The 19,457-nt window shown below is 57.7% G+C and overlaps 1 protein-coding gene across 1 annotated transcript in view; it reads right to left on the bottom strand.

Moving 5' to 3' along the window:
- Nucleotides 1-336: 336 nt before the first annotated feature.
- The window catches only part of HS1BP3 (HCLS1 binding protein 3), a gene marked incomplete at both ends in the record, with an annotated part of 34,003 nt that continues 14,882 nt past the window's right edge, over nucleotides 337-19,457 (bottom strand). Inside the window, 4 exons of the mRNA XM_079720795.1 lie at nucleotides 337-601; nucleotides 4,616-4,751; nucleotides 6,147-6,310; nucleotides 17,956-18,175. Of these exons, the coding sequence (XP_079576921.1) occupies nucleotides 337-601; nucleotides 4,616-4,751; nucleotides 6,147-6,310; nucleotides 17,956-18,175 (785 nt within the window). The remainder of the gene's footprint in view (nucleotides 602-4,615; nucleotides 4,752-6,146; nucleotides 6,311-17,955; nucleotides 18,176-19,457) is intronic.

The raw sequence follows: 19,457 nt of genomic DNA, 5'->3' as shown, positions 1-19,457 counted from the left end.
CGGTGGGCACAAGTGGGCACAAAGTTTCCCCCAGCGCTCCCCGTCTCATGACATCCTGGGGGCTGGGCTCTCCCCGCCACATCCACATGGCTGAGACAATTTAGGCTCCAATTCCAATGGTGACCTTGCTCTCTGCATCTTGCAGGATTCCATGAACCCACAGGCCTGAGGAAAAGGAAAAAGGCAGTACAGGGGTCCTATGACCCGGCTTCCACCCTCCCTCCCTTGGGAATAGAGGTTCTGGCCCTACAGGTCCAAGCCTGCACCTCACTCACTACGTGCCCCTCCACAGGAGAGAGTCTGCTGGCTCAGGGACAGCACAGGGCTTGGGGGCGGTCAGAAGAGGCTGGGGGCAGCCTGGCCAGGCGCGTCGTGGTCCCGGATGTACTGTAAGATGTCCGTCTCGTCCATGGCTTGGATCTGCTGCTGCTGCTGCTGCTGCCTGGCCACAGCCTCAGATGAACCCGCTCTGGGGGGAACAGCTGGTTTTCTGAGTAGCGCTGGCTTAGCTGCCACCGGAGGCTTGGGCTTGGGCTGGGGCTGAAGCTGGGGTTTGGACTCAGCCCCCAGGTTCAGAATCTGGTCCAAGTCCTCTTCGATTCTAGAGAACCAGGGGGAGAAGCCCTGAGCACAATCTCCTGCAGAAGGGACGAGGTGCCCCCTGCCAAGGCAGGCACCCCTGCAGGGCACTGGGCTCGGTCCCCCCGCCTCCCAGCCTCGCCCTTCCACCCATCCGCCCCCGGGGAGGAACTGTGGGGCAGGGCTCTCCTTCCCTGCAACCCCGCAGCAGCCCAGCGCGAGCAGAGCCGGCCCCTTGGCAGCCTCTGCTGCCAAGGACTGCTTTTCGGGTGACCCCACTCCAGACAAGCTGGCTCCTTTAGGTGACTTTTCCTTCAACCCTTCAAGAAATAACAGTAACAGCTGCCACATACGGAGCTCCTGCTGTGGGCCACGCACTTTAGACCCATTATCTTTTTCTCTCCTCAACAACCCTTGGGGAGGTATAGCGCAATCTTCACCCTGCAGACGCGGACGCTCAAGTCCTAGGAGGCCGAGCCACCTGCCTGAGGTGAAAGCATGTGGCCGGCCTGAGTTGGAACCAGTAAGTCTGACTTGAGACGCTGGGCTCTCATCCAGGCCAAGTTCAGCCAGAGAAAGAATGAATGAGGGGCTCTAAGCCATCGTGGGGTGGGGTCTGCCGGCCCACAGTGTCCCCTGGTGGGCCACCCGGGTGCTCGTTAGACACGGCCCACCGAGGGCTGAAGCCGGCCTCGGCCATCACCCACCAAGACTCTGCCACGCCCCGGACCTGACAGCCTGTTGGTGGAACTGAAGGGCACAGCAGTGTGACGGTCACACAGGACCAGCCCAAGTCCTGAACAGCAGGAAAGAAAGGCAGCCCCGCTCTGCCTTCTGCCCGAGGGAGCTCTTGCTGCCAGCTCCTTGTGCAAGGACTCAACTGCAGACCAGACTCACAGCGAAAAGACCCATTCAACCCATCCCCCGACCCGCCCACCCAATCAACGTTGGGCTGGGTACCTACCACGGCCGGCCTTTTCCGCATCTGTTAATTCATTTAGTCATCACAAGACACTGTCTGGTAGCAGATGTTAGCTCCATTTTACAGATGTGAAAACTGGGGCACAGAAAGAGGAAGGCCTGGCCTGGGGCCCACAGCTAGCTGGGGACAGGGGAAGGAGGGCAAAGGCGCTGCAGGCAGAAGACCGGGGGGCCTCGCGCAGGCCACTTGGCCTCTCCAAGCTTTGGCTTCCCATCTGCCAAATGGGAACAGCAGCATCACCCCACAGGGTTACAACCCCGTGTACAGAGACACGCAGTGCGGCAGGCGGAGTGCGGTTCCCTCCCTCATCCTGCTACTCCTGCAGTGGCCTCAGCCCACCCCACCTGCCTGGTCCTCCGTCTCCCTATCTGTGAACGGGCTCCAGCTCAGAGAGCAGCACGGCTGCGTAAAGGCAGGAGCAGAGGGGAGGCACCTCTGGCACCACAGGGCCTGGCAGAGGTCTACCTGAGGGTGGAGGTGCCCTTCCCGGGAAGGGCTGCCTGCCAGGTAGCAGCTACCAAAGGGGCAGTGGGTCACCCTGCCTGCTTCCTGGGTCAGCCTCCTGTGACGGGGCACAGACCCCAAGGGGAGACTTCAGAGCCTCCCACGGACGGCAGAGAAGTGAGCAAAAGGTGTGCCTCCACACCCGGAGGGACGGGCCCAAGCCAGGCCTTGAAAGAGTGAGTTCCAGGCAATCCCAGGAGGCACCAGCCCGGGACAGGCTGCTCCTGGGAAATCCAGCTCAGCTGTGTCCCTGTTCCTTCCAAGTGGCTCTCCTTCCTCGAGCCCCCCTGGGGCAGGTGCTGGCTTGTCCTGCATCCTCCACTGGAGGCTGGGTACCCAGGAAAAGCTCTGAGGGACTGAATTATCCTCCAACAGGGGCCCTTAGGGAAATAAAGCAGCAGCTAAAAGCTTGTGTCGGAGTTCAGGATTTATACTGCTTGGCAAAGCGATGACTCTCTGGAGCGAATCAGGAGCTGGATTTGCTCTGAGGCGGAGTGTGGGGCAGTCACACCCGGGGTACAGGTGGCCACACAGCATCTCTTGCCAAGCACCCTATTTCCAGCTGGGCTCCCTGAGTCACGGGTAAAAACAGGTCCCACTGACACAAGGTCCAGCCCCCCTCTCTTGCAGGCCCTGCAGGTGTAAGGTCAACCGCCGAGGGGCTGGAGCAAGGTCTGAAGATCCCAGGTCCACTCCTCTCCCCCAGGTCCCTGCAGAACTTGACTAAAGACCAAAACTGGGGCCCCAGAGCAAGAGGGAACGGGGGCTTCTCAGACTCCATACCCGGCTCAAGGGCCCCTCCATGCTGCCTCAGGATGGCGGATGGCAGGTGCCAGTGATGGAATAAAGGGATGATGAAAGCACTGATGGACGGATGAATATTAGGAAGTTTATCATAAGGAAGCCCAATTACTGCCTGGATAGTCCCAGGACACACACAAAGAAAAATAAAATATGGTTCCTGCTCTCAAGAGGTTAATTCTACCGGATGTCTGGTAGAGCAAAGGCAGGGTCGCAGGACTCACGTTCTCCAAGGCAGTGGCTCCCAGAGAGCCCCGTGGGATGTAGGAGGCCTTACAAAGGAAAGGGTCCCAGGGGCCAACCGGAACGTGAAATGCTGCGTAGCATCGCCCTTGAGCCACGTGTGCCCACACACTAAAGGCTTGGGAAGTCCTGCTTAACCTGGCCATCTGGCCACAGAAAGCCTTTGAAGGTAACACCTTTCAAACCCCCCAGACTGGCGTTCCATAGAACACGGGCTGGAAAGTGCCAGTGTAATGGATTTAATATAAACGATGTCCAAAGGTCCCACTGGTTCTGCCCCGCTAGGACATGCTGAGTCCTGGAAACGGCAGAGGCTCCCCAGGGCTGACCTGCTTCCCTGGGCCTCAGTGTCACCCCGAAAGCACATAACAACAGTCCCAGCTTCTCCCAGGGAGTACTGCTGCCTGGATGTCTGCGGTGAGGACACAGGATGCGCGTGAACAGCTGCCAGGGGCCGTGGGGAGATGTAATGACAAGGAGCCGTCGCCATGACTCAGGCTCGGCGGGCACTCGGAAGGCTAACAGCCCGCGGTTGCTAACGAGGGGGGCTGGTGACAGCCTCCCAGGATCGCATGTCCAGCACCACGTAACTCTTCCTGGAAAGAGAGAGCTCAGAGTCCCGTAGACGGCCAGGCTCGGCCTGCCTCCTGGGGACACAGATGATGCGATGCAGGGACGCACAGTGCCCAGCGTGCTGAGGAAGCAGCCGCACGAGCAGAAGCCCAGGGAGAGCCTGCCGCCCCGGGGTGGGAGGCGGAGCTGCCAGCCTCTCCTCCTCCAAGCGCTCAGAGTCCTGGAAGGGTGGGAGGACGGGACACAGGCAGGCTGACCTGGGTCCCAATCCCCGCCTGTCACCTGGGAGCTGGGGTCTTGGGCCAGTTACCTCTCCCACCCTCCATTTTCCGTAAAAAGGAGATAGTAGCACCTACGTGGAGGGTGAGGGTGGGAGGCGGTGCTGCTGTGAGGGTTAAATAAGAGAACATGTAAAGAGCCCAGCATCCGGCTTGACACACGGCACACACCTCGCGGCGGTCAGGTGTGCACACGTTCTGTCGATCGACCTCCACATAACCGGCTAAGCCTCTCTCCCCTCCATGAGGCCTGCCGATGGGTACCTGCCACTGCCCAGAACATCTGCACTTTGCTCCCCCGACGTGAGCTGCGTGCTACCAAGTCAGTTGTATGTATCTGTTCCCAAACCTGTTTATGCCAGTTATACTTGCTCGCGCAATTACATCATTTATTCTTTATATACACTATTTGTATACATGAAGTCCTGTCTTTCTAGAAACTGCTGAGCTGCTGACAGCCCCCCACCCCACCCTTTCATCGCACCCCATTTGCTGCCTCCTGGTCAGCTCCCACCCACAGGCTCCTGCCTCTGATGGGTCGGGATTCCCTCCCTCGGAGCCCAAGGATGGTGAAGCGCCCCCAGACTGGATGGGTCCCTGGCTCTTTCCAGGCCACTCTTAGACCTGGTGAAGCAGCACTGGGGACAGGTGGTACCTGAACAGCTCCTCGGAGGCCTCCCTGCAGCCTGGGCGGGACAGGGGTCCTCCACTCCCGTGGGCAGCTGGCAGCAGTAAGGGGTCACCCAGGGGGACGGCTCCGCCGAGGTCAGGATCGTCAAACAGCTTCAGGGCTGCGGAGGAGGCAGCAGCAGAGGGGTCAGAAGAAGTCCTAGCCTGTCCTCGGCTGCCTGCGGGGTGCAGGGTGGAGAGAGTCTGGCCCAACCTCCTGGCACAGTCAGGAGAGAGGGAGCAATATGGTCACTTCGGTCTGCAAGGCAGATTACGGAAGTACCAGAGGAATGGGGCCACGTGGGGCAAGAGACAGGTGCTCACGGGGGCCTTCAGCCCTGGCCTCCGCCTCCCTCCACGCTGTGCCAGAGCCACCTGATGGCACCCCTCCCGGTTTCAAGTCCTTGCGGCCTCCCCACTGCTTTTAGGAGGAAACAGCCTCTTCAGCTCACACCCCGGGCTCCCCATGGCCCCGGCCAGTTGGATCTCTTAGCTCAGCCCCCAGGGCTGCACCCCAGTCTTCCTACAAGCGCTCACTGAGCGCCAACCACCGGCCTGGGGCTGCCAGCTCTGGGATGCAGTGGAGCAGACATGGCTCTGACCACAGCCTCTGCCTTCGAGGAGCCGGGGTCTACTCCCCACCCTCTCCCCATCTCCGCTGCTCAACGCTGCCCTTTGTGAAAGGTAACCGCAGCTTCTTCGCCTGGAATATGCTTTGTCAGCAGCCCTGGCAAACTCCGCTGACCTTTCAGGATCCAGCTCAGGTACAGTTCCTCCACCTGACCCTCACCCAGGAAGCCTTCCCTGGGGTCCCCACAGGCACGGACGTCCTGCTCAGACCTGTTACAGGCCCAGGCTAGCCTCTAATGGTCAGGAGATGTCCTGTCTCCCTCAGGGAGGCCCTGAGGCCAGAACTGTGATTCACTCATGCAGGTGTTCTCGGGCCCAGCACAGTGCCTGGCCATCAGTGGGCGCCTGGTGCCGGCTGAATTAATGGGTGACATCAGTTCCCTACCCTGGATGCAAACCCGGGCGGGGGTAGGAAGGGTCAGAACAGGCACGAGTGTGGAAGTCCCGAGGCTGCTCAGCTTCCCTGTTCCAGCTCTGCACTGGACCCTCCCTCGGGGTCTCTGCAGGGGACACAGAGCCTCTTGTTAGACTCCAAGTCATGCAGAGTCCCGGCAGGCCAGGGGCAGGCCAGCGTCCACTCTCTACCTGGTGCCCACATCTGGCTGCAGAGGTAACAAAGGTACTTCTACACCAGTCACAACCCACACTTTTCAAAGCAGCAAAGAAAACTACTCTTTGCTTCTGAGGGATGATTAGAATAAACATACAGCCCTGGAACGTTCCAGGCTATGGGGACACAAGGTGTGAGACTAGATTTCTCCAGCAGAAAATCTCTCCACTGACTGCATCTGCATCATGTGTGGTGGGTCCAAAGCCGCTCGCAGAGGTTGGCTGGGTCACCCGGGAGACATCGAGAGTGCAAGGAACACCCTTGGGGCTCTACTTACAGTCCCTGGGGGGCACGTCCTCTGCGGGGCTCCGGGGAGAGGGCTTCCTGCCCGGGCCAAAGAGCCCCTCGTCGGGGTCCACCTCCTCATCAAAGATGGAGAGACAGGGCGAGGGTTTGGGCTTCACGGCCACTTCCTCCGGGCGTTTCTTGGGCTTCTTGGAGCTGGGGAATCACAGACAGAATTCGAGGTTAGCACCTCTCACAAGAGCCCTGCCAGCCAGCCACACAGGCACTGGGCAGGCTTGAGCTTGTGTCGCAAAGGAGCTTTCCAAGGAGCGACAGTGAGCTGGGGACACGCTGCTACGGAAGCAGCCCAGCCCTGTGCCCAGGGAACGGCCGCTGTGGGGTGTGTGGCATGCAGGAGGCTGTCCAGACTACAAAACTGACTGCAGACGACTCCAGCCCTGAAGGGCCAGCAAGACAGGCCACAGGCCACAGGACGTGCCCTCCTTCCGGAGCTGCGAGGCCACACCACCTCAGCACCCCGGGGGGCCAGGCTCATCACAGAGCCACCGACAGCCGCTCGGACACAGGGATGGATGCACATGAGGCCGCACACCTCAGGGCCTGGACCCAGGGGAGAACAGAAGGCAGCCTTGGTCAATGCTCCCTTGTTTCCACCCACACATCCCCCCTTCCCTTGAGCGGTCTAACCTCCGTCGTTCTAGAAAACACTTCAGTCCCACTGAGCCAACCTCACCTCCTTCAGGAAACCCCTCTGGCTACTCAGAGCCCCAGTCGCCTCTGCACCCCTCGGGTCCCTTTGCGTCTCATTCATCGACTGGCCAAGGTCCTGCTTTGGGCCAGACACTGCTGCGGGAAACCAGGAGGGGACTCGAGGAAGCTTCTGGGCCCCGGGAGGGCTTTATTTCCTGATCCGGGTGGTGGTTACACAGCAGACATGTCAGCCTTCAGGGACGTGAAGACTGCAGATCTACACGTGTCACTGGAAGTTATAGCGCTAGTAAATAAACAAACTTGGTTTTATTTTAACAAGGTGATCCAACCCCTGCTGGTGGTGCCTAAATTAGCCATTTTAAGGTTTCTGCAAACAACAGAAATAAGCTTTTAACCGGAAGTGGGGTTTCCGTGCGCCTGTCTGCCTGGAGGGCCATTCCACTGGACCGAGGTCACCAGCTGAGCAGTTAAACTGCGCTGATACCACCATAAACAATGCACAGATTAACCAGCAGCAGATAAAAATAGCAGCAGGGTGGCCCTGGGTGTAGGAGGCCAGGGTGCTCACGGTCTGGATTTAGATGTCTGCTAGAATTTCAGGCTCCCGGTGGAGGTGGGGAGAAGCTAGGAAAGGTGAGGCTGCACCTGCTGGAAGGGCGCGGGACCAACACTCCTCGGCGCTCAGGGCCGAGGCCCCAGCGGGAAGATCTCTCTCAGCAGATGAGGAAACGGTGGTTCAAGAAGCTGGGTGTCTGTTCAAGGCCACACGGCAGGCAGGGCCAGGGACTCAATGGCCACACCCCAGTCCCTGCACTTTTCTCCATTTTGGGCACAAGCCAGGTGGGTTCAGGCCACAGGCCACCAGGGCCACACCTCCGCTGTGGTGCCATCCCCAGGCCCTGCCTGTGGTGCTGGGCAAGGTGAAGGGAGCCTGGGCTTCTCCAGAAACGTCGTGTGCACTTCCTCACACGTCTTAAGGAGTCAGGGTGTCCTGCTCTTCCTGGGATGTCTTCCCTTTCTGCTTCACAGACCAGGCAGAGCCAGCGCCGCTCTAATGACCCCTAGTAAGTGGGTACCGACGAGGCCCTGGCCTTCGGGGCAGGCCAGCTGGAGATGGCCATAGCCAGCCGAGACCCGCTGAATGAGAAGCCCAGCGGCAGGCCCCGGGAGCTGCTTGTGTCCCTGTGGACTGTGATGACCAGCCGTGTTCGGGAGCCACTGGACCAGCCAGGGGCCTGCGGGCTCTGTCCCACGGCTGTCCCTCCCTTACCCGTCGCAGCCGCCCTTTGCTTGGTTCTGTTCCTGCACCCGGCAGGGGCTGCAGCAGTGAGGGTCGGGGAGCCCCCAGCAGGGAGCTCGCAGCCAACGTCCGCAGGTCCACCCTGCTCGGAACCGGAACCGCCCGTGGGGAAGGCACACACACACCCTCCCCAGCAGACTGGCCCCCTGGGGCAGGGGCTGGGGGCTTCCCACCGACCAGAAATCAGAGGGAGCACAGAGAGAAGGGAGGGTCTGAAGAACAAAGGAAGTGAACGGACAGACGTGATTAATTATCTCCGGAGAAGCCGGGCAGAGATTTCAATGATTTCCCCTCTCGCACCTACTTCTGGTTCGGAGAGCACAAATGAGGCCTGGCCTTCCTGCTATGTGAGTTCTCCTCTCAAATCGGATGAATGTTCCTGTTTTTCTCCCTGGAGACATTTTTTATCTTCTGTGTCTTGAACTGAAATAAAGCGACTCTACAGCCCATGGGGCTGCTCAGTCAGGCACCATCTGAACCCCACCCCGTTCCTCCCGGGCCAACCCCTGTCTCCCCGACTACCCCTGACCCGTCTCCAGGGGAGACAAAGAACAAGAGGGAACGTGGAGCTCTGATGGCTGAAAGCCCCAGGGTCCTGTCCTGGTTAGCCCCAGATTCTGTCTCTGGGGACTCAGTAGTGTGCCTGGTCCAGAGCAGATGCTCGACAAATATTAGACGAAAGAACAGATGGATGGAGGGGTGGTGGAAGGGTGGGCAGACAGACGAGCGGATAGATGGACGAACAGGGTGACGGTACCTCTCTAATCCAGACTTATTTCTACCTCCTCCCCCCAGGGAGGGGGGAAAGGGAGTGGAGAGAGAGGGGCGGCCAGCATCGGCTCAGAGGCCTTCCACCCCGTGGCTCCTCCTCCAGGGATCTCGCAGGCACCCCAACTGGTCTCTCCAGCAGCCCCTCAGCCCTCCCGTAAGAAAAGCTCATCCTTTGATTCGGAGTGACTTCTACGAGCCAGCGCTTGGGAAGTACCTCCCACGGGCAAGAACCTGTGCTGGGTGATGAGGGCACAGAGGTGAGGAAGACCTGGCACTGTCCCCAGGAGCTCACAGCCGAGCAGGGTCACAGGCATACGCCCGTCATCACCACAGGGCACTCATTCCGTGATAGCCGGAGCCCAGAGGAAGGAGCCAACGCAGCCTGAGGGCTTCCTAGGGGAGGTGGCGTAGAGGTGGGCAGTGACCTGGGGGGCTGAGGGCAGAAGACTGACACAGGCAGAGAGACCCTCAATCTGTGAGGGGCTGCGGGACTGGGCACCACCGGGAACCCAGTGCCCCGTGGAAGCTTTGCTCCTGGTCCATGGAGGAACGACCAGGGCCCGGACTGGGGAAAATGAGAGCAGGGAGGCCGTCAGAAGGCAAAGCGCTGATAAATGTGGACTGCTGCAGTGAGCCGTGGGCACAAGGGACAAGTGTAGGACGGTGCCAGATTCTGACTCAGGGACAGGACAGGCCTTTCCATGTCAGGTGAGTCACTCAGACTCCAAGCCCGTTCCCTCCCCTCCCTCACACGTCGTGTGAACGTGGACTCAGACCGCACACACGGCTACGGTCCTGGCGCCCCTCTGTACCGCCCCAGCTCCTTTCCACCCGCATCCGCCCGGCTGCCCGCAGCACACACCACGCAGCTCTGCTGTGCCCGCCACCAGCACACCCTCCGCACGGAGCCATAAAGGATGCCTCCCTTCTCCCTCCTCCAAAGGCAGGCTGGTACGATCAGACTCCTGTCACCAGGGATGGGGTAACTGAGCATCAAACAGTGGGGTCTGCAATGGACGGAACCGCAGCTCCGGACCTTGTGCAGGTTCCCGCACAGCACGGGTTGCAGGAGGTCGGGGTGGGGGGAGGCGGGGGGGAGGTCCCTGGATGGGTGCAGGCACATGGAACCGTGCTCCTGCAGTACACACGCATGTGCACGCACAGACGTCAGCTGTCCTGCCGTGTGTGCCTGATAGAAGACAGATGTCCGGGACAGGCCACATTCTGCAGGCGGGCGGGGAGCGCACATGAGTGAGAGGCGGCAGGTGCCCCAGCTGACAGCTCTGAAAGGCCAAGGAGCAGCCTTGCTCCACGGGGCTCAGGCGGCTCTGGTGACAGGGACTGACACGAGAACGTTCGCCCCTCCGGCCACCCAAGGGGCTTGTGTCAGTGTTCCCGGATGCACCTGCCCCTGTGACAGATCCCCGATGGGGACCAAGGGCCCAGTTCCTGAGTGCACTTGAGTTGCAGAGGCATCTCCTAGACTAACCGGAAGACGGTGGATCCTTCTGAAGCCAAGACTCACAGACAACATGACTGTTACCTTCAGAGCCAGGGCGATACTAAGCCAGACACGGAAATCAACTCTTTCCCAAGCATGTAACGTTCCTGCTTCAAAATACAGCACTTTTCATTTTTTAATCTTAAATTCACTTTTTTTTTCCATTAGCAAAAATTCTCGGAGTGCCAATAAATGACCTGGTGACATTCATTCCAGGACAATGTGATTTGCAGCAGCACTAGGCAACGGGCTTTCACCACGACCCGATCGCAAGAGTCGCGCAAATCACGGAGGAGAGGCATTCACCCTGTGGGCCCACACCAGCCTCGCTGGGCCAGGGGCTTCAGGGGAGCAGCGGAGGAAGGGTGAGCACGGTTGGGAAAGCTGTGCTCCAGGCAGAGAGAAGACCCCTGTGAAAACGCTGAGGTGGGAAGGGCTTGGTATGTTCAAGTGCCCAACAGCTGGACGACAGGTGCATGGAGGGAGGAGGGAGAGGGTCTGAGGGGAAGTCGGGCCACATCCCGCAGGGCCGGGGATGGGGGCATTCTGACCGGTCCGAGGGAGGACCCCCTGGAGGGGGATGCAGGAGAACCTGTGTACGAGCCCAGGCCAGTCATTTCACTCTCTGAGTGTCTCCTTATCTGTTCAGTGGGAATAAGGAATGATCTGGAAGCTGCGAAGTGGAGCCCGTATGCTGCTGAGGTGGGCAAAGCCGAGGCCTGTGATCACAGGTGCTGCTTGAGGATGTCTAGCTCACATTGTGTTTCGACCCAACTGACTTCGTTCTGGGCTCTAAAAAGTAAACTGGCCAGTCCAGGTAGCTGCCTTGGATGCCCATCATTTGCTGTTTTCCCAGAAGTCACACTCTCAACAGCCCCAGCCTGACTCTCCAGGCCGCTGAGCCCCCCCTGAGGGACCAGGACCTCAGGGACCTCTCTCTCTTCTCAGCTTGTGGGGGAGGACATTTCTCCTTCTCCGCACAGGGGCGGCCCCTCACCTACCACGGCAGCAGCACCAAGAAACCAGGGCGGCCCGGCTGAAGGGTCTCTGCCACCCCCGGCTTGAAAGCAAAGCTCCCAACCCTTGAAAGCAAAGCTCCCACACCCACAGCGGCCCCGACAGACTGTATGAACAAACAGGCAACCGCCAGGCCATATACAAACAGAAGCCACAACCTGCAGCCACCGGCCCAGGAAGCCGCACCGCACTCTCTGCAGCTATGGCCCCAGTGGCCGGGCCTTGATCGGTAACTGCCAGCTTCCCTAGTCTTTACCCTGCTTCCCACTTATCAGGCCCAGCGACAGAGGCAAATATGCTCCCCCAACCAAACACACAGGCTGCAGGCCACCCCACTTCTCGTTAGGCCTCTGGCTTTCGCATGCCTATAGTCTCCAGTCAGGCAGACCCGAGCCTTCCCCCTTTGCCACCAGAAATCTTTCCCGCTCAATGCCTGCCTGTGAGTCTCTGCCCAAACGCAGGTGATAGTGGCTAAGCCCCCCTGCTATGGCCTGCTCTGAATAAGTGGCCTTTGCGTGTTCTCATCTGGGTGGTCTTCGTTTATTCCAACACCCTCAACGAGACTCCAAACACTGACGTGACCAGTGGACACTGGTGGCCCCTGCAGTGAAGAACACCCATCCCCCGCATCAGCCGCCATGGAGAGCAAATGGACCGGGGCTGTGAAGTGGGCACCCGGCACAGGTGGGGTCTCGGTCTGGGGGTGATGGGGTAAGTCCTGGGCCAGTAGTCAAGAGGGCGCAGCTCCTGCTTGGACCACGCCCCAGACTGTGTGATCTTGGAAAGGTTCCTCAATTATAGCCACAAAGACGCTGGAGGTGAGGTAAAGGCCCTTGTGTGCACAACACACGATGCTGATATTTGCATGACAACAGGAAATGGAAAAGCTGCCTTTTCCATTTCAATTGTGTACTTTAAACACCCAAGGGCTTTTTCAGAGCAAAGTAAACCTGAAGTAGTGATAATATCATACAAAGGAAATTTCCTGTACTTCATCCTATTTTACCCTTACAATCACTGGGTCTGGACTTTAATTTACAAAGAGAGAAACTGTGGCTTTTGAGAAGCTCAGCAACCCCCCCAGGGCCCACCAGCTGCTAAGTGGCAGAGCTGGGACTTGAACCTGGGACAGTCAGCCGCTAACCCTGCTCTGGGGTGACGACACATCTTAGGTTTTCCTGCTTTGCCATCCAGTGGCTTTCAAACCACGCTCAGGGGCCCTGACCTTCTGCAAAGCTGCCCAGGGCCGCCACAGAGGTGGGCTGAGGCTGAGGGGCAGAGATCCAGTCCCCACTCCTGTCCCAACCGGGCCAATTTTCCTTCTGTCTGTTTTATATATCAGGGTCCTGTATGAGATTTCTCTAGAACCAAAGCGTCTTGCTACTCAATTAGAAAAGTGGAAGGCACTGTTCCATGTGTTCGTCCCTGACAGTTCTATTCACTTAGGACAGACTCTGTGCACTGCCGTGGATGGGGAAACCCATGCCTGTAGGGGGTGCTGTGGTCACCCCCAACGGTAGCTGATGCTACAATCACCGTGACAGCTCTAGGGTGAGACGAGGGGGCCCACCGTGCCCCCCGCATGTTCCTTGTTTGGACCCAGGATGGGCCGAGGCTAAGTGCTGCGCGTGGAGGTACAGCGCGAGGCCGCCAGCCCTGGCTCACAGCCCCAAGAGCGATCAGGAAGAACGGCCCTCCAGCAGGAGACGAGAGGGAGACCCGAGAGACAGTGGCGGGCCGGGGGCTGAGAGTAACAGGAAAGGCCCCCCCCGAGCCCGCCTACTGGAACCCCTGCTAGTGGCAGAGCCTGGCGGCTGGTGGACCTGCTCTCTGTATCAGTCCTCCTGCCTCTCCAAGACTTCTGTTGAGCTCGGTTTGGGGGCTCCTCAAACATGAATTTGCCTGTGGAGCGCGCCAAGAGCTCGTTAAAACACAGGTTCTTGGGCCCCAGCCAGGCTCGAGGGGGCCTGAAGTAGAATCTGCATTTCTAACCAGCCAGGTGGTGCAGAATTCCCGGCTGGGCTCTGCTATCCTAGGTGGGGGCTGGAACCCTAAAGGGGCCCTAAGCCCAAGAGGGACAGCCGGGATACTCAGCAAGAGGCGTCCGAGGAGAAGCGGTTCCTGGGGCCCCTCGTGAGGTGGGGTGAGGCCAAGCTGTCCCCGCAGAGCTCCTGTCCTTGGGGGTTGCCTCGCTTCTCTATCTTGGAAAGGGTGGTGAGGCGATGGCTGACCTTACTGTGGTAATCATGTCACGCTACGCAGGTGTATCGCATCATCACATTGTGCACCTTAACCTCACACAAGGTCACACGTCAATTTTATCTCAATAAAGCTGGGGGGGGGAAATAAGTAAATCTTGGGTTAGTAGATCTGGGGGCACCTGGCAGCGTGCCAGAAGCCTTCAGCACCACAGAATCATCCCGGAGTAGCAGTTCCATCCACATAGAGGAAGCAAGCTATTTTTAGACTAAAACACATACGGTTATTTTATGAAAGGTCAAGCAAAATTTGTATAAATAGTTATGACAAAACACATGATTCACGTTCCAAAGAAACGTCCAGCTTCACCACTTGAGGCCACGGCACAGGGCACCAGGTGCTGGCTGCTCCTCCTCTGAGCAGACAGCAGGAAGCCCAGTCTTACAGGAGAGTGTGTTCCTGCAGGAACCAGCCTGTCCCTTGGGAAGCTGAGGGTCCTCAGGGACCTGGGGCCTGGAGGTTGGGGGAAGAGGAGGGGCAGCGGACCTTGTGGATGGGCAGGGTTCGGAAAAGCAGGGAGGACTTCCCAACACAGGGGAATTAAGTCCTTAAAGACCCCTTCACTGGAGAGGCACGACCAAGACCCCCCAGCAGAAGCTTTCAGGACCTTGCTCTGGGTCAGGTAACTGGGGGGAAAACTCAGTAGAATAAACACTCCATACATGAACAAGTTCTTTCGTTGCCTGTAATAGCAAAAACCTATGGAAAACACCACAGTGTCCCCCAGCAGGGGCCTGGGAATGCCATTTACAGCACATCAGCCTGATGGACTAGCACCAAGTTAAGAATGTACAAGTCTATTTATTGATCCGGAAAGACCCAGTATGTAAGCTGAAAAAAAGGAAATTATGGAATGGCGCACATAACACAGTTCCATTTTGGTAGTAAAACGTGAATATCCAAAGGTGTATACCTTTCATGATGAAAGGGCTTTTAACGGTGTTTTCAATATTTCTATACTAATCATACATTATTTGAGTTACAATTTAAAATGTTCCTCGCAGAGTATTTCCAGCAGAAGGCAAAACTATTATGGGAGAACTTCACCTTTCTCAGGACTGTGACGTCTCTAAAATAGAAAGTTAAACATGAAAACTGTGTTCCACATGGAAACCGATCGTGAGGACATTCAGTGCAAGAGCAGAGTGCAAAAAGGCATGTGTACTATGTCTGTGGTCACATGGACTGGGCCGGGACAGGGACACACAGAAATCCCGAAAAGAGGAGCGCGTGGGATTTGGAGGTGGTGAGGGCTTTGTCTATCTTGAGGCACTTTCTAAGGGTGCAGCAGTGCGTCCTTCCCTAATCAAAACCAGGTTTTACAGACAAAGGAAAACCAGGCTTTGTGCCGTGGCCCCCACCTGCCCAGCAACCCCACAGTGGAGAAACAGCGCCCCGGCGCGGCCACGGCAGGAAAGGCCAGCGCCTGCCGCCTGGAAACGTGGCCGCTTGGGGAAGGCCGGCATCCGGCCCAGATGGGCGCTCGGGAGGTGGGGGGCTGGGAGAGCAAGGATGCCGCAGCCGCAGCCGCAGCCGCAGCCGCAGCCGCAGCCGCAGAGGAACTGAGAGCACAGGATGGAGAAATATGCACGCCAAGCATAAGTCTCCTGCAAAGAACAGAATGTTCCTCACCAGAGGGTCGGATAGGCAGCCTTGTACAAAGAAGTCAACAGGCCCACCCGGGTGTCCCAGGAGAGGCCAAGGGGACACCCTCACTTCAAGGCAGGGCCCTGCCACACACAAGGCACTGGCCAAGTCCCTGCACAACTCCGTCCTCAATTTTCCCATCTCTGAACGGGGGATAATCCTAGGGCCCTGCCTGCCTCCCAATCTGCTGGGAGACTGGAATCCGGGGACAGGGCAGGGAGGTGACACCAAGTCCTGACTCTGCCATTTGGGGCTGGATGAATTTGAATGAGCTACTTGACTCCAAATGTCAGCTTCCTCACACACAGAACGAGCCCGATGCCAGAACCCGCTTCCTAGGGCACCATTTCCCAAACCAGACCCACAGTGGATCTGGAAAGCAATTTGGTTGAGTCATGACCTTTAAAAAGAAAAAGAAATAGAATGGAAAATATCTATTCATGTAAATGCTAATCAGTTCCTGGCATTTAATAAACTCTCAAAAAATGTTAGTAGTTATTATTCCCAGTGGAGACAACAGCACTGACTATTGTCACATTGGTATTAAAAGAAAGACTGGCCGAAGGTCAAAAGCCTCTGGGATCCCTTTTAGGTGCTCAGCTCTCCTTGGATTCAGAAAGGAGGCCCCCGAGTGCAGAGCTGGGGATGGCGCTGGGGCACAGGGGGTCCCCAGACAGCCAGCACCTCACCCAACCATCTGCTACTGGAGTAAGCAGGGGATTAAAGGCAACCCTTGCCAACCCCAAAGAGCGTTTTCCTACCCAAAAAAGGAGCTGCTTTGCTAAGCATGTCCTTTAGCCAAAGGCTGGCACAAACCACGCAAGCCCATAGCAGTCTGGCAGCAAGTAACATGTGGTTACTCAGACCAACGGAGAGGCTGAGTTCAAACAAATACAGCCCAACAAGGCCCTCGGGTCGCACAAGGCTGATAAGGAGCGGCCATTACGAACTTCTCCCGACATAACCTCGCTGTCACTCCCACAGGCCACTGACCCCCTCCTAGGACAAGGCCAGTGGGGGTGGGAGGTGCTGGAAGGGCCTGACACCTGGCACCAAGGAGCTGCAGGACCTCCGGCTCCGGCCCCCGTCTCCCCGAGCCCCTGGGATCTTTCCCGAGTCTGACTCCTCGTCCCCTCCAGGCTGGTCTCACGGCGACCCTCAGCCACACGTCCTCACGTGCCCACCCTCACACAACCCACTAGGAGAGGAAGGCCTGCGGGTGGTGGGCAGTGCTTCCTGGACTGTATTTTTCATGCTGTTTAAGGTGAACTTGTCCCTGCCTCATTTCTCTTTGGCTCTAATTTCTCTCTGGAACAGGACCTGTGAGACAGGCAGAGAGAATGTCACTCTGGGTCTGTGGTCTGTCCACCTCTGCAGAGGTGGTAGGGCAGAAAGATGCGGCCGTGACGTCTAACTCACTTAATTTTCACGAGAGCCGCCAAAGATGGGTGCTGTCATTATCCTGCTTTCCTTGCAGAAAACTGAAGGGAAGGGGTCAATTGCCGGGATTCTGGTCCAGGGAGTCTGGCTCCGCAGTCCAGGACAGGACCCTGAGCTAGGTTTGAATCCCAGTACCATTATCCACCAAGCCGTCTGGCCTCGGGCAAGGCACCTGGCCTCTGCAGACGTCAGTTTCCTTAATGTCAAAAATGGCATAGTAACAGCTAGCGCGGGGCAGGCTGTCAATGAGACACAGAAGACAAAGTGCAAAGTGCAATGCCAGGCGCGTATTAGGTGCTCAAAATCAACAGTTCCCACCTTGTTTCTTGCTCATTTGGGCCACGAAGTGAGGGTCCTGGGAGGCGGGCTGAGTCTGTCGGGCTCCCCCTCAACTCCTTCTGGTCGGGAGGTCCTGCCCAACGCCTCAGCCTGTGCCCATCGGAGGGGCCTGGGGAGCAGATGTCTGGCTCTCCGGTCTCATCTAGCCTGCAGCCCCTCCCCCCAGCTCAGGGTGCTCCCCCAACGGGGGCTCAGGAGCCGCTCACTGACTGGCTAAAGGCAGGCAGAGGGACAGGGAAGGAGAAGGAACAGGAAGGTGACAGAATCAGGCCACTGAGGGGCCATCAAGACCACAGCTAGTTGCCTCTTCTTCTCCTGTGTACGTGTGTGTGCACGTGTGTGTGCAAGTGTGCACGTGTAAAGGGGACACAGTCTGCCCTGGGGCTCACTCTACCTCCTTCCATCACAGTCAGCAGCTCAGGGGTCACCAGTCCGCCCCAGCCTTACAACCACCTTGGGGAGGCAGGGCCAAGGTACACAGCCCTGTCCCCAGGGCAGCGGGACCCGGCCCAGGGAGCTCCAGTCACGCATCACAAGTCACAGGCTGTCAGTGCCGAGCTGGACAGAGAACCCAGGCCTCCTGGGCTGCTGAACTGTCAGGGGTGGGGGCAGCCCTGTCTGGTCTCAGTGCAGAACTGGGGGGCGGGGGGCCACCCTGTGAGCAGGGAGGGGCAGGAGATACCTGGGCCGAGCCCCAAAGACCCAGGTGATGTTGGCACGAGCAGAGAGCCAGTTCCCTGAGTACCAGGCCCCCAGGGGCAATAACCCAGGGATACCGGTTTTCTCAGACTCCTGGGAGGGAGGGAGGAGCCTGGAGAAAGCCAGACGGGGGCCCACCCAGAAGAGGAGACGTACCGCATGATGCCCAGAGGGTCCAGGGCCTCCTCCGCCTCCTCCTCTGAGGACTTCCCTGCATCCTGGCCCTTCTGGTCCAGCGTGGGGAGACCCTCACCCTCCACTCGGTCCTGCTGCTGGAAGAAGTCGAAAGCATCCCCGTCGTCTCCCCCTTGGCTGTCTGTGTCCAGGACAGAGAAATCTCTGCTGCTGAGATCCGCAGCCCCAGGGGATCTGGTACCTGTGGAGGGAGACAGAGAAGGTGCCTGACACCCACCGCAGGGGGACACGAGGAGGCACTTCCCGGCGCGCAAGCTCCTGTGCCAGCACCTGAGGCTGGGGGCTTCCTGCAGCATCCTGGGACCAGGATGGTGGGTCTGGACTGGGGTGGCAAAGCCTGGGGTGGAGCAGTTACAAGCGGGAGCCTCAGAAGACAGAGGGAGCAGTTCCTGAACCTCTGCAGCCCAGGGCCTGTTGGGACGACAGGCTTCAGTCCATGGGCTGATGGCAGAAGCCAGCCAGTGTACGTGGGTTCCCACAGAACAGTTCCAGAAACGTTTTGCAGTTGCGGAGCCCATCGGGAGCTCTGCCAACCACGGATGAAGACCTGCTCCGAGGGTCTGGGTGATCAGACTAGGAACTCAGTGACTGCACGGCGAGCACATGGAAGATTCGAGGACGAACTGTGATGGCTTCACTACAAACTGGCTTACATAAGCACTTCTCAAAGTGTGGCCCATAGGCGGGTGTCCACAGCAAGGTAACTACAGAAAGGCGGAGCAAACATCCAGAAACTTCCACAGTACCCTGGAATGCTGTTTGTGACAGATTGGGAATAAAAAAGTTAGTCCTTCCCCACAGTGGTTTGAGAAGCGTGGGTTTAGACTACTTGTTTATCTCTATCTAAATAGTTTACTGAATAGTATATTTTTGAAAGCAGTTACTTACAAAGTATATGACCCTGTGGGTAAAGAAGCCACCTATATGCCACAGAGTGCCTGGCACATAGGATGTGATATGTATACTGACACAGTATGTAGAACTAAGTGATGATTACGTTGCATTATATTATGTTTTGTTATTTTATTAGGACAAATGTAAAAACCCCATTCAAAATCTCATGAACCTTCAATTTCATGGAATAAGCATCATGTAATAAAAATTTTTACAGGTACAGATTCATTTAAATATTGCAAAAATCCCACATGAGAGATCCCATCTGTACCTCCATTTTACAGATAAGGAAACTGAGGCACGGAGAGGCTAGGAAAGTCAGACCATCCTACCCTGCTTCCCCATAACAGAGAGGGCCAGGACATGGGGAGTTTCTTCCAGCTACGGATAGGCTGGGGCCCCCTTCCTACAATCAACGCAGACCCAGAGAGAGGCAAAGGGCGGAGGGCTGTGACCTCAGTAAACACGAGGGCCGGAGAGACCCCAGCCCGAAGACCCTGTGGGGGGTGTGGGAAAGGAGAGAAGAAAACCGGTGCTGCAGTCTTAACCCAGGCTCGGCTTTCTGTGCA

This window comes from Hyperoodon ampullatus (genome assembly GCF_949752795.1).
Source record: "Hyperoodon ampullatus genome assembly, chromosome: 15".
NCBI lineage: Eukaryota > Metazoa > Chordata > Mammalia > Artiodactyla > Ziphiidae > Hyperoodon > Hyperoodon ampullatus.
This window is presented reverse-complemented; position numbering and strand designations above follow the sequence as displayed.